Source organism: Gouania willdenowi, chromosome 13, assembly GCF_900634775.1.
Source record: "Gouania willdenowi chromosome 13, fGouWil2.1, whole genome shotgun sequence".
NCBI lineage: Eukaryota > Metazoa > Chordata > Actinopteri > Blenniiformes > Gobiesocidae > Gouania > Gouania willdenowi.
Window position 1 is genome coordinate 3,832,887 of NC_041056.1, and position 13,525 is coordinate 3,846,411.

Genomic DNA, 13,525 nt, shown 5'->3' on the forward strand with positions numbered 1-13,525 from the left:
AGGTTAGTTTTAGGGTTAGGGTTTTGTTAGAACCCTATATCGCAACCATTTTTAGGGTTAGGGTTAGCGTTAGGGTTAGGTTTACGGTTAGGTTTAGTCTTAGTCACGTGACCTAAAATGGCCAATGATACGGGTAGAATGTTGGTTGTACGGATAGCCGTACAAAAAATCAGTCATTTATTTTATTTTATTATTACTAGACATTTAAGGCAATTCCATGTTATTTCCTGGCGACCCCAGTAAACGAGGTTGAAAAACCCTGGTTTACATGATCTTATTTTGCCTTCATCCGCCCACTTTCTCCTCTTATTTTGAAAGTCCTCCCAGGGAGTGCCTCCCCCTGGCTGATCCTCCTCCTCTCTCTCTCTCTCTCTCTCTCTCTCTCTCTCTCTCTCTCTCTCTCTCTCTCTCTCTCTCACAGACGCACTGATAATCGGACAGTAAAGAGCTTTATTCCTCAGCTCGTTTATTCCTCGGACTGTTGGAGAGAAAACTTGGATTCTCTGTGAGAAGATGATGGAGCAACGCTTCAATGTGTAGGTAAACCTCACTAAAACACACACACACACACACACCTCTTCAAAACGTGACTTTATTAGGACTCGTGCGTTGTGTGTTTTTTACTCTTTATTCCCTGTGATGAATAATAACGCATCTGAGCCGTGCGCGCGCATCGCATCGTGTGGCGCAGTTTAACCTAATTATTTACAACAAATGGGAGTTTTATTGTGTCGGATTCTGTATGTTGTGTTGTTATTGTTGAATAGAGAGAAGAATATCTGTTATTTATGGTGTTGACGTCATGCCACATTTCAGACAATCCGGTCGAGGAGGATCTCATTTCTAAGCAGATTAACACAGTGACAGAAAGGATCACATGTGGAAATAAATACAGGAGGAGTTTAGGGATAAAAGCACAGGATGAGGGAAAGAAACACACCCTGATACTTTTTTATTCCCACCATCACAATAATGTGTTCATATCTGCTGAGTTTGAGGGGGTTTTCTCTTTTTTTGGGTGTTGGTTTATGACTAACGATTTGTTGTGAAATCTTGATGGAAATAATTTGCTCATTTGTTGCCAATCACTAAATCCCACAGGATGTGGTTACATAACACCTCACAGGAGGGACATTCAGGGACTTAACGTGACTTTAGTCCTTGAACGCACCAACTTTAAAGCGTTTTTCCCCGTTTATTGTATCTACATTTCCACAAATAATCATTTCAAGTTGTTAAAGGTGAATCTTTATTTCCATGTTAGCTTTTTTTTTTTTTAGAAGATCTATTCTGATGTTGATCAGTGGTTTAAGAAGGTTCTCAGCTTCTTAAAGAGGAGATTAGGAAACTCAGTGTCTGTTAAAGCCTGTATTAGAAGTGAATCACGCACCTGACTAAACTATTGCTTCACTACTGCTTCAGTTTTATCTTTATCAGGAATAAAAATGTGAAAATGAGTCAGTAAAAACGTCTCCCAGGAATAGTTTCGGTCACTGACGACACAGGCGGACAGTCGGATTTACTTTTATGGTAAAAACAATCGGATTATCAGGCGAGACGCCTTTTGTCACCACAGTCCCGCTGTGCGTAATGACGCATGGCTCCGCTTTGGTTTATCTCCCTTTTAACGATTGTTTTCTTTAATTTAACACAAAAATAAATGACACGACAAGGCAAAAACACGTCACACTTCGTCTGTATCACAATCAGATTGAGAAGCCATTACAGTACTATGACAAAAGGCAGTGATTGAGGCGTAAAAGCTGTTAAAGATAACATGAATTAGCTTACAGTCACACAAACAACACCAGAATAACAGTAAATAATCAATTTTTGTGTCTTTTTGTTGTTGTTTACATGTTTTTTTTTTGCTCATTGTGTGTGTTTGTGGTGTGATTTTAGTGTATTTTCTCTCATTTTCTATGTTATTTTTTTGTCTTGTGAATATTTGTTTTCATTTTGTGTTTTTTGAGTAATTTTGCTTATTTTTGTTGTAAATTTGGAATCATTTTTCCTGTATATTTGCTGTTGTTTTGTAAATTTCTCTGTCATTTAGCACATTTTCCTGTCATTGTGTTTATTTTTTGTTGTCGTGTCTCTTTTTATAGACATTATGTGTGTTTCTGGTGTCATTTTGTGTTAATTTGTGTGTTTTCTCTAAATTTATTTATGTATTTTTTTGTCTTGTAAATATCTGTTGTCGTTTTCTGTTTTTGGAGTCATTTTCTTTATTTTTGTTGTACATTTTTGTGTATATTTTGGGTATTTTTATAGTCATTTTGTGTGTTTTTAATTAGAGCAAGGGCTGCATGTGGCCCCCAAGCCGCCAGCTGTAAATGTCTGATTTAGCACATTGTTTGGATACCCATTTATTATGGATTTAGTTATATTCTTATCTACAAGTTAAAAGCACTTTATTTTGACTCTAATTGCTCCACAAACTGCTACAACCTATGACACTTCGCCAGTTAACCAGTCATGATGACCGTAGTATAAGATTAAACTTCTTAGATTGACCCTGAAGCCTGATAAAAAACAAGAAAACAAGGAAACCAACAATCCTCTTAATGTAAATAAAACTGATGAGTGTTTTAAAAAATAAAAAAAACCTCTTTCCACAGCTTATGATAGCAGTTTATTTTATTCTTAAATCCTGCATTTATTTTCAAGCACATTGGGGATAGGTGAAGTTAATATGATACGTTCATTTTATACAATTTCATAGTCCCTCCGCATATAGCCAGAAACAGCTCTGCTCGCTTTACAATGATTGTGAATATTTTGTTTTAAAAACAAGGTTTTTTTTTTTTTTTTTCCACAATATATTCACAAATATCAATACAAAAAATCTTTACTTTTAATTTTTATTACTTTAAATCAAGGGATAAAAATCCAAACTGGAGTCCAAAAAGGTCTGTGTGTACAAATACAAACAGGTTGTAACAGCAATTTCAAATTTTAAATCACAAAAGTAACTGTAATGTGCTAAATAATAAAGCCCCGCCCTTTTATTTACACCGCTCAGCCTGTGTCGCTACATGCTAAGCTAACAAAATAGGAATAGTGAAAGATGAGGAGGCGTATGGGGTGCCGAATTTAAAAACTGACTTTGTCACTTTTTCATTGCCAACATATTTTCAACATTTAGATCAGTTTCCTCACAGCATGTTTCATATCATTGTTAAAAATGTGGACACATTAAGAATCAATCTAAATGTAAATGTTAAATTTAAATGTAAATTTTAAATGTAAATGTTAAATCTTAATGTAAATGTTAAATCTAAATCAAAATGTTAAATTGGTCACCAAGTGTTAAGCTAAATGCTTAGGAATTATGCTCCAAACTGACAAACTCTAAAGAGCGGTAATGACTGGTGTACAGGATGCACATCAACCCTCACAGTGTAACAGATGTAGATTCACTGAAGACACCGAGGATGCAGAAGACCTTGGAGGGTGGGGTGTGTGGATTGAGGGTGGGGCATCGTGATCGACAGTTGCTGACCTGCCCACTTTGTATGATTTTGAAACATTTAACTTTACACTTGGTGACCAATTTAACATTTAGATTTAACATTTAGATTTAAATTTAACATTTACATTTAACATTTACATTTAGATTTACATTATACCCCATGACCCTAAAATAGGACGAAGCAGATCTGAAAATGAATGGATGGATTTACATTTAACATTTAGAGTCAACATTTATATTTAACTTTTACATTTAGATTTATTTTTCATGTGTACACATTTTTAACAATGATATAGAATATGAGGTTTTACATGAATTTCTGTCTCAAATGAAAGAAAAATTAGTTAAATGTTCAAAATATGTGGACTATGAAAAAGTGAACATACGTATCCGCATCTTTCACTATTCACTATAGTGTTTTGGTTAGCTTAGCATGTAGCGGCACTGGCTGAGCAGTTTAAATGGGGATTTTTCATATGATATGGGCAAAATTAGATGCTATGATGTGACAGAAATTGACAATCGTTAAGGCTTTGGGAAAAAAGGCCATAATAATGCAAAAAAAATGCACATTAAAAAAATAAAAGTATTGTATCAAATGCATTGAATTCCTGTGATCCATTTGATTCGTGTTTTTAGCTCACATTTTGTTGCTGAGTCACTACTATTGAGTCAGTTTTAAAGATTTTTTTGGATGATGCAGGTCAAAAGTTTGGACTTGTGGTGTATGAGGCTTTTAAAACAGCTCAGGTATCTAAAATCAACTGCTAATACTTAAATTAAACCCTTTTATGGTAAATCTGCATGTTTTGTTATAATAATAATAAGGCTTTACACAGAAACACTTTGTTGTAAAGTTATTTAACTTTCCAGCGTGGACATAGATGTGACCTCTGCATTAGAGACTCTGTGCAGTGTGTTTTAATTGAATATATAAGCAGGAAATAGAAAGTGCGTCTGAGAGCAGAAACAGACGTGAGGTCAGACTCTGTGGCTGATTGCATCACGACTCAGTCCCAAATTCCTGCTTGTAGGAAAAAGAGAGAGAGAGACACCAAAGTAAAGAAAGGCTGGAGTGGAACTAAAATGTTGCCTTTCAGGGTTGGTGAGAGGCCAGTGAGCATGTGGAGGGACTTGTTCTTAAAATAGTGCTTTTATTTTGTAGTACATCACAGGAAATGTAGTATTTAATATGATGTATATTTATATTCCAAGAAGATCAATTATAGATGGGACTTTCTCTGCCACCTATATAATATGTTTGGTATTTCTATCTTTTTTTAACTTCATTTTTTTGAAACTTCTGCATTTTAAAAAACAATAATTTATTTTCGTTCTTGTAATATTATTTAGTTCTATTTGATTCTAGTGATGTTATATTATTTCATGTTATTTTGTGTTTTTACTTTTACGATATGTATTACTATGTATTGTGATGTTAGCACACATAGGCTACATGTGTTCAAAATCGCACACTAAAGTACTACACACTCAATGAGTACATACTGTCTACTATCTGCTATTGGGATGATTAGGATGATGAGCGTTCCCACTAAAGTATATTTCCAAGTTTCCCAAGATGCATTTCAAACCTACAAAAACCTGAATCACACTGAGGCTAAATATCTCTGTTGATTCTCCACCTTTACTTTGAAAGTTCTGAAAACATTTGAAGTGAGAAAGTGAACAAGTAGAATATCATCATGTGATCATTTGATCCATAAAACACACGTAAACACATTTAATTCAAACGTTTAGGAGATTTTCGGAGACCCTCCATTTTGCTACTGACAAAACTTCCTGTTAACTTCAAAATAAGAGCCCTATTTACAGAAGTATTAAAAAAGTAGAGGAAGACAAGAAGAGATACTTTCATTTTGAAAAGGGGATGTTTGATATTTAGCTCGAAGCCGGTGCCATGTACTGAGTGCGCGTCGTACTGAGATTGTATATGCGCATGTGCGCACATGCACGCTACCGGAAAATAATTTTTTGCTAAAAAAAAATAATTGTTCATTTTTGTTTTTAAAGTGAACAGACACATGTGTTATTTGTTTGTTGGATTATGTTAGGGTTAGGGTTATAATCTCAGACCGTGACACTGGTCCCAGGACCATTTTACATTCCTCTCAATGCATCATGGGGCGGTTGAGTATGACTAGTGTGCATACTGTGCATATAGTATCCTCATATAGTATACATCCTGATATTTCTCGTGTACTCAATCTTCTCATACTATTTATTTCTAATTTCTAATCTGATGGGAAAAATTCAAATTTTGAAATGGAAAATCAAAAGCTTTCCTTTACCTGAAAAGATACAAAAATGACAAAAGCACTATGAAACAGTCTCTGCACAGAGTGTTGAGAAAATTAAACGTGTTTTATTCATTGCAATTCACGTCTTTGTGGTTGCGTTCACAGGTTCCTTATCGCTCTCACGGGTGTTCAACGTCGGATTTGTTTGGACTGCAATTATATTGTTCATAAAATTGTCTTAAATGCAGCTTTGCAGAACAGCTCAATGTTGTATGGTAGTCATGGTAACTTAGTCAGGATCAGTTTGAACAGCTTGAACAGGTAGTCATGGTATCTCAGAAAAATAATAACAATAAAAAGGCTTATATTACTATATTACAGTGCTAAATATTATAATGTGCACAGTTCATCATTTAGTCGACCAGCTACAAGTTAGTCTGTTTATTCTGCCAGATTTCATCCCATTCTAGATGATGTTAGCTTTATTCGTTGCAAATTTTTATGCGCCGACTATGAGGATGACATGAATAATAGACATAATCAGAACTGTAAGGCTTTCTGTTTCCTTCTCATTTCCAATTCAACAAACCCTTCTGAGCTGTGACTGAGACTGATGAGCCTTTTTGTAGAGCTAAGTATATGATAGTTAATTATAGCAGCTTTCAATTGTATGCCAAAAAATCAGTTATGGTTTAACCCAACCGTCATTCATAGTCAAAGTGCCACCCATTGCCCCAACGTGCAACACACCTCAACGTGCACCACATCCTGACATGCGTGTGATTTGCCAATATTAAACTGAATCCTGTAAATAGGAACACATACGTCCTACGGGCACTAGTACTATAAAATCTCCAAAGAACACAGGTGATAGTTTTTATAGGTTTCTGACTACAATGTTGAGAGTTGGACCAGGATCAATCAACAATAAGATAATGTACAAAATTAATTTTCAGCAGAAAAAAAGTGGTTTTGTGGTTGTTACTCTTTAATTCCACATTATATTTAATATATGATATCCGCATTGGTTCTTTAATTAATATGGAGGCTGATTAATGCTCTTTTCATGCAATTAGGTAATAGGTTTATTCGGTTTTTTTCTTCTAAAAATAGTTTTGAATGTTTTTATTTTGCGCATATTAAAATTTAAGGGAGTGTGTGGCGCATTTTCTCTGATCTAAAGAGGTGAGGACTTTTTTTTTTTAAATTAACTTCAGTGGTTGATGTGACGGTTAATGTTCAGTACAACACAAAAGGGAACATCTCAAAGTTCTCAAAAGAAAACATCAACAGGGCGGGTTTGCTCATGCTTCAAAAATGTTCATAAACTGGTTTTATTCTCCTTCATCCTCCCACACATCCTTTGCCCCACAACAGCAAAACCAGCAACAATCCACTCCACCGTCCAGTATGAACATCCAGACCACAGGCAGCCAAAATCGTAAAGAATGAGACGTTACAGTTTTAACAAAAGCCGACGCCTTCAGCCAAGACGTCAACAAACGCATTAAACAGCTGTGGTAACAAATTAATGAATAGGAGGGGCCTGTTGGGCTTATTAGAGCAGGCAGGACGCCACAATGGAAGCAAAACAAAACTATTATTAACACACACGTGGACCAGACAGATCTGGTTCTGAAGGGTGGAGACGCTGCTGCTGCTGCTGCTGGTAATTGTTGTTTTTCACTATTTACAGGCTGAAACCGCCGACGGCCGAGGCAAAATAGAGTCACAATTACCCTTAACTGACTTGTTTACATTAAATCACCGCTTTAAATACACTTTTGTTGTATCTGATATAAAATATGTCTCCAAATACTCCTCCACATGTCTTCGCAAAGAGTGTTTTCTAATATTCGGAAAGTCATAAATCTTTTATACATTGGTCTTTGTTTGAATCATAATACTTTGTTTTCCTAAGAATAACATTGTAATGTAATATCACGTACCATAGCAAGGTTGAGCGTAGGGCCCCCCTACACTGTGATTTTGATCCCCTATGCAACATGTATCAAACTCATGGCCGGGGGGCCAAATCCAGTCCTTTGGAGCATCAGATTTGGCCCACAGGAGAGAGTAAAAATGACAGAGAAAACTTGAATTATTGTATAAATTTGCAAATAATTAATTTGTCGATATGTCAAATTCACCAATTTAATGAAACTCAACAATATTTGTAGGGGCTCACATTTTTCCTTTGTTTATATCACATGAATGCAGTCATTTTTCATTGCAGATTGTGGAAAGAACTCTCAATTATGCCACAAATCTTGCACATTCTCACAAACAATTCCAGAAATGTACTTTAAATTACACAAAAATTGGTAACAAAATCAAGAAAGTTTGAGGTGAATTGAAAACTAGGGCACAGTGATGTTAAGATGTGAAGTTTGACACCCCAACCAGCGCAGGGACTGGAGGACACTTGGGCCGACCTCTTCATACTCAAAGTAGTTGACGTTTTCTTGAATCTATCTTGTCACGGCAAAATACAACATAGTAGATAAATAACTTGTTATTGTCCACAAGGTTTTAAAAATGCATTTCTCTCTTTATAACAAGACTTTAAAAATGAGTCAATCACCTTTATTATGCATTATAACAATCTGTCCTTCATCGCAACAATGAGAAACATCTCCTCCAAGAAATGCAAATATTTTTGAAAAAATGAAAAAACAACTCAACGCTTGCAGAATAGTAAATAGTTGATAAATATACAATTCAATAAAAACATGGAGATAGAAGGTGATGAGGTCTAGACCAGATGATGGAATATTTACTCTAACTTTCTATATGCTATATGCTACATAATGTATTCAAGCCCCTCTCTGAACCTCCATGGAGGTTTTATGATCCAGGAGGATCTTCCTGCTGATATTTTTGAATTAAATCCACTAGTATTTGGTTTGTTTCAATCCATCTTTGACTTTAGTCTCTCTTCTCTTTTCCTCGTGTGACAGTGTCATCAAAACAAAGCGGTATCTTTAATGATTCCATCACGTGTGAGTAAAATTACTGTAATAACATTACGGTCATTAGCGTTTTTTAAATGAACGTTTTCCTCTAGATGCGTTCAGGGTCCCTGGGAAACCCAAACATTGGACATGGGCAGAGGTGTAAAGAGTACTAATATATCCTACTCAAGTAGAAGTACTGTTACTTGATTGAATTTCTACTCAAGTACAAGTACAAGTCCTACATAAAACACTCAAGTACAAGTAAAAAGTTGCACAATTAAATAGTACTCAAAGTAACCCGTGACACTTCACATAAGACCATGAAACGGAAACGGTTGGGTGGAGAAATGTAACAAATGACTTTACTTCTTTTAAAATGTACTTAAGTGTAAGTAGAATTACTGATTTAGAAATGTACTCAAAAAGTACAACTACCCATAAAAGCAACTCATATACAGTAACGTGAGTACTTGTAATCTCTTACTTTCACCTCTGGAACTGGGAACACATTATGATGAGGTCATACCTGAGTCTGGCATGGTGTATTTCCTCTAAGAATGTGGTCAAATAATGAGGAAAATGTTGATAAAAGAAAAGAAAGATGAATAAATCAGTCTGAAATGAATAAATAAGTTGAATAAAGAGGCTGAGTGCATCCTAGAGAAGTGTTTCTGGTGTTTTTTAGTTGCATCTACAGTTGTGTTGAAAGGGTTAAATACCAGTAGAGATGTCAGGTCATGAGATTACGCTGCCATCCCATTATTCACAGTGTTTTTCTAGTGTAAGACGTCTAAAGGTTTGTCCTCCTGGAGCGTTTCAACCAACAATTTCCTGCTGGTAATTTGCGTTTGGCTCTTTGGAGGAATGTGTGACAGAGTTTTTTGGTGACTCCTCTTCAGCAAACACAAGAAGCTCTTGCACTGTTTTTCTTCAAGTTTCCTCTGCTGGTTGTAAATCTCTACACCCCCCCCCCCACCACCACCAATCCCCTCTGTTGGCCTCGCTCTGACTTCTCTCCCGTTCTCTTCTCGCAGGACTCAACATTCCTGACGTCCTCACAGGACGCAGGACAGAGACGGTCTTTCCTCATCTACTACACCCTCCCTGGGATCAAGACAGAAGTTCTGCAAGTTATGGATCCTCAGGGTTTGAGAAGAAGGAGTTGATTTGAGGTCAAGGCCTACTGTCACATGTTAGCGTTAGCGCAACCCCTGAGGCTAGCTTGGCTACACTAACAATAGAGCGACTAGCCACACATTAAGGTCTTTTTGGGAAGCGATGCCAGCAAAGACTCCCATTTACCTGAAAACCACCACGCCCAAGAAAGGGAAGAAGCTGAAGCTACGTGACGTCCTGTCGGGGGACATGATCAGCCCGCCGCTGGGCGACGTCCGTCACAGAGCGCACGTGGGGCCTGAAGGCGAGGGCGACATGTTTGGAGACGTGTCTTTCCTGCAGGGGAAGATGGACATGCTGCCGTCGCAGAACGGACGCTCTCATAGCGCGGAGAGACGCGAGGACGACGGCGCCGCTAAGCACGAGCAGCACACCTACACCTACAATGGGCGCCACTACCAACAGTCCTCCTCCGGCCTGCTGAAGAACACTATCTCTATGCCTGTAGTCATCGCCCACGAGCAGGCCCCACCCAAACCGCCACGCCTCCACCTGGAAGACCCCTCGCCGACCGCTACGACCCCCACCCTGTCCTTCTGTCAGAACGGCGTGGTCGGACGCACGCCATCTGATCCTTGCAGGGACATTTCCATCTCACCGGCCATCCGCCGACTCGTCCCTTCGTCCGGCTCCTTCTCTGAGGTCTCCTCCGAGGACTCGCTCTCGGAGTCCTGCTGTCCTCTGGACCCTCGCAGGGGCCTCAGCTTGGACTCCGACGCCGGGCTGAGCAATGAGGACCTGAGGAGCGAACACAATGAGTCGCCCTGCGCGCCCTTCCACCCGCGGTCGGACTCCATGGTCGGGTTGGACCTCGACCTCGGTCCGTCCATCCTGGAGGACGTCCTGGGCATCATGGACCGCTACAAGAACGTGGACCACCGCTGTGAGCTGTGAGCTGGACACGATTAAGACATTTTTTTAGATAAAAGGACCGAAAGTCTGGAAACTGGAGGGCGAAGGAAACGTCAGCTGAACCCAAAGATAAGGAACGATCGACAGCGAGCTGAGGAGTCGTGGATGTTGCTGCTGAGCCGAGGCTGGTCCTTTGGACGTGTCGTTACAGCTGGAGCTCACTAAACTTTGCTTTGTAATCATTAACAAACTGCAGACTGAGTCCAGACTGGGCTGAGAGAACAGGCTCTGCCACCAGCTGCTACTCAAACGTTCTAAAAATACAGTGAATATTATCAGCCTGTGATGGTTTGTTAGGGCCAAACAAGATGTGAAAGCAACAGATTCAAGCTTTGTACAGTCATGCACTTGGATGGATTTGAATGGACCTGATAACTCATTTTGAACTTGTATGGCCAATAAATGATATACAAAAGGCAACATTTTTCCTTCATTTTTAATTTGAAAAAACCAAAAGTTTTGTAAAAACATACAAATATTGTATATTCCACATAAAACGTCTCCTCCGCATATTTTACAGCCTTTTTTTTACAGCAGCCATTTCATATTCCTGTTAATTCCTGTTATCTTTTCAGGTGACAGATTGCGTTCCATGTATAAATGTGCTTCTCATTGGAGCTCCATATTATATCTGTCCCACATGTTTGGTTAGCTTAGCATGTAGCATTGCCGGCTAAACTGCCATTTATAAAGAAATTTAGCATAATTAACTATTAGCTCATCAAACGGCTAAAAATTTCGCTTTTTTTTTCAACCAATAAAGAAAAAATAAAAGAAGCGTAGAGCAGTAATGTTAAAAAAAGAAACATTAATTTTAAGTTTTTTAATTCTTTAAAGCATGTTTCAGCCACTAAAAAATCACTATGGAAAATCATAATTCTGAGAAAAAAGTCATTATTTTCAGAAAGAAAGTCATAATTCTGAGAAAGGAATTCATGATTATGAGAAAAAAGTCATATCTATGAGTTAGTATAGTCATAATTAAGAGAAAGAAAGTCATAATTATGAAAAAAAAATATTATTAATGTAAATTTGCAAAGAAACATACAAAAATGTGACGGAATCATTTTTGCTGTAAAACTTTATTCATGTACTTCTACTATTTTCTACACAACATACGATGTGATGAATTTTAAGAACTGAATAAACATCCAAAATATGTGTTTTGAATCAATTATTAAGTGTAATTAAGAATCTACCAGTAAGTTTTGTTACGCTGCAAATGCTCTGTTTGTATCTCATAATTATGACTTTCTATTTCGTAATTATAACTTTCCTAACATAATTTTGACATGCAGGAGTAATTTTCTTTTTGTTAGTGGCAAAAACAGGCTTCCATAATTTAAGTAAAATAAAGTATTACAAACTCTAAAATATGGTCTCAATCCTGTAAAATGAACCCAAAGGCTGTTGCTGGTCAAACAAGGATGTTTTTCTCTTTTTAAGCTTGATTTTCTCTCTTTGAATCAAACTAAATACAGTTTGATTTGGTCCAAAAATTCAATAACGTGTCAGACTGAGCTACTATACTAACACTAAAAATAATGTTGGTTTTTAATCAGGATGACTTTGAAGATTTGGAATCTGTGACTCTTAAGCACCACCTGGTGTCTAATGTGTGAATTACATCATGTTACAGGAGCTGCTGTTAAAAAGGCTGTCTCTTATTTCAATGTCATTTATGCTGCAAATGTACAAATAAATGTTTCATCCAAAGAAAAAGCTCCATTTGTAGACGATTGAACTATACTATTACACTATAGTAAGTCATAAAAAATAAAGATCATTTCAAATGTCGAAAAAAGAAGTATGGAATAAAAACGTGCAAAAAATTTTTAAACGCCCAAAAACGGAGGTAAGGCTACATTAAGGCATAAAAATGGGTGAAAAAATTTCAAACACCCAAAAAAGGAGGTAAGGCTACAGTAAGGCATAAAAATGGGTGAAAAAATTTCAAACACCCAAAAACGGAGGTAAGGCTACAGTAAGGCAGAAAAACGGTCGAAAAAATTTCAAACACCCAAAAACGGAGGTAAGGCTATAGTAAGGCATAAAAACGGGCGAAAATATTTCAAACACCCAAAAACGGAGATAAGGCTACAGTAAGGCATAAAAACGGGCGAAAATATTTCAAACACCCAAAAACGGAGATAAGGCTACAGTAAGGCATAAAAACGGGCGAAAATATTTCAAACACCCAATAACGGAGGTAAGGCTCTAGTAAGGCATAAAAATGGGTGAAAAAATTTCAAACACCCAAAAATAAAGGTAAGGCATAAAAATGGGTGAAAAAATTTCAAACACCCAAAAACAGAGGTAAGGCTATAGTAAGGCATAAAAAGGGCAAAAAAATTTCAAACACCCAAAAACGGAGGTAAGGCTACAGTAAGGCATAAAAACGTGCAAAAAAATTTCAAACACCCAATAACGGAGGTAAGGCTATAGTAAGGCATAAAAACGGGCAAAAATGTTTCAAACACCAAAAAATAGAGGTAAGGCTATAGTAAGGCATAAAAACGGGCGAAAATGTTTCAAACACCAAAAAATAGAGGTAAGGCTATAGTAAGGCATAAAAATGGGTGAAAAAATTTCAAACACCCAAAAATGGAGGTAAGGCTATAGTAAGGCATAAAAATGGGTGAAAATTTTTCAAACACCCAAAATTACAGGTAAGGCATAAAAATTTGTGAAAAAATTTCAAACACCCAAAAACGGAGGTAAGGCTATAGTAAGGCATGAAAAATGGG

General features: G+C 37.2%; 1 protein-coding gene across 2 annotated transcripts; it reads left to right on the forward strand.

Moving 5' to 3' along the window:
• The first annotated feature begins 408 nt into the window (after positions 1-408).
• Positions 409-11,195, forward strand: zgc:154093 (cdc42 effector protein 2). Of its 2 annotated transcripts, none has more exons than XM_028465556.1 (2): positions 409-540; positions 9,725-11,195. In XM_028465556.1, the coding sequence occupies exon 2, from the start codon at positions 9,969-9,971 to the stop codon at positions 10,758-10,760; it is 792 nt and encodes a 263-aa protein (XP_028321357.1). In that variant the 5' UTR covers positions 409-540; positions 9,725-9,968; the 3' UTR covers positions 10,761-11,195. The 2 variants fall into 2 exon arrangements, with proteins under 2 accessions (XP_028321357.1, XP_028321358.1); XM_028465557.1 differs by having other exon boundaries at positions 409-536.
• Positions 11,196-13,525: the final 2,330 nt, after the last annotated feature.

What these genes read in the sequence shown, in the direction of transcription:
- zgc:154093 (XM_028465556.1), top strand. Translation starts at nt 9,969, where the DNA reads ATGCCAGCAAAGACTCCCATTTACCTGAAAACCACCACGCCCAAGAAA.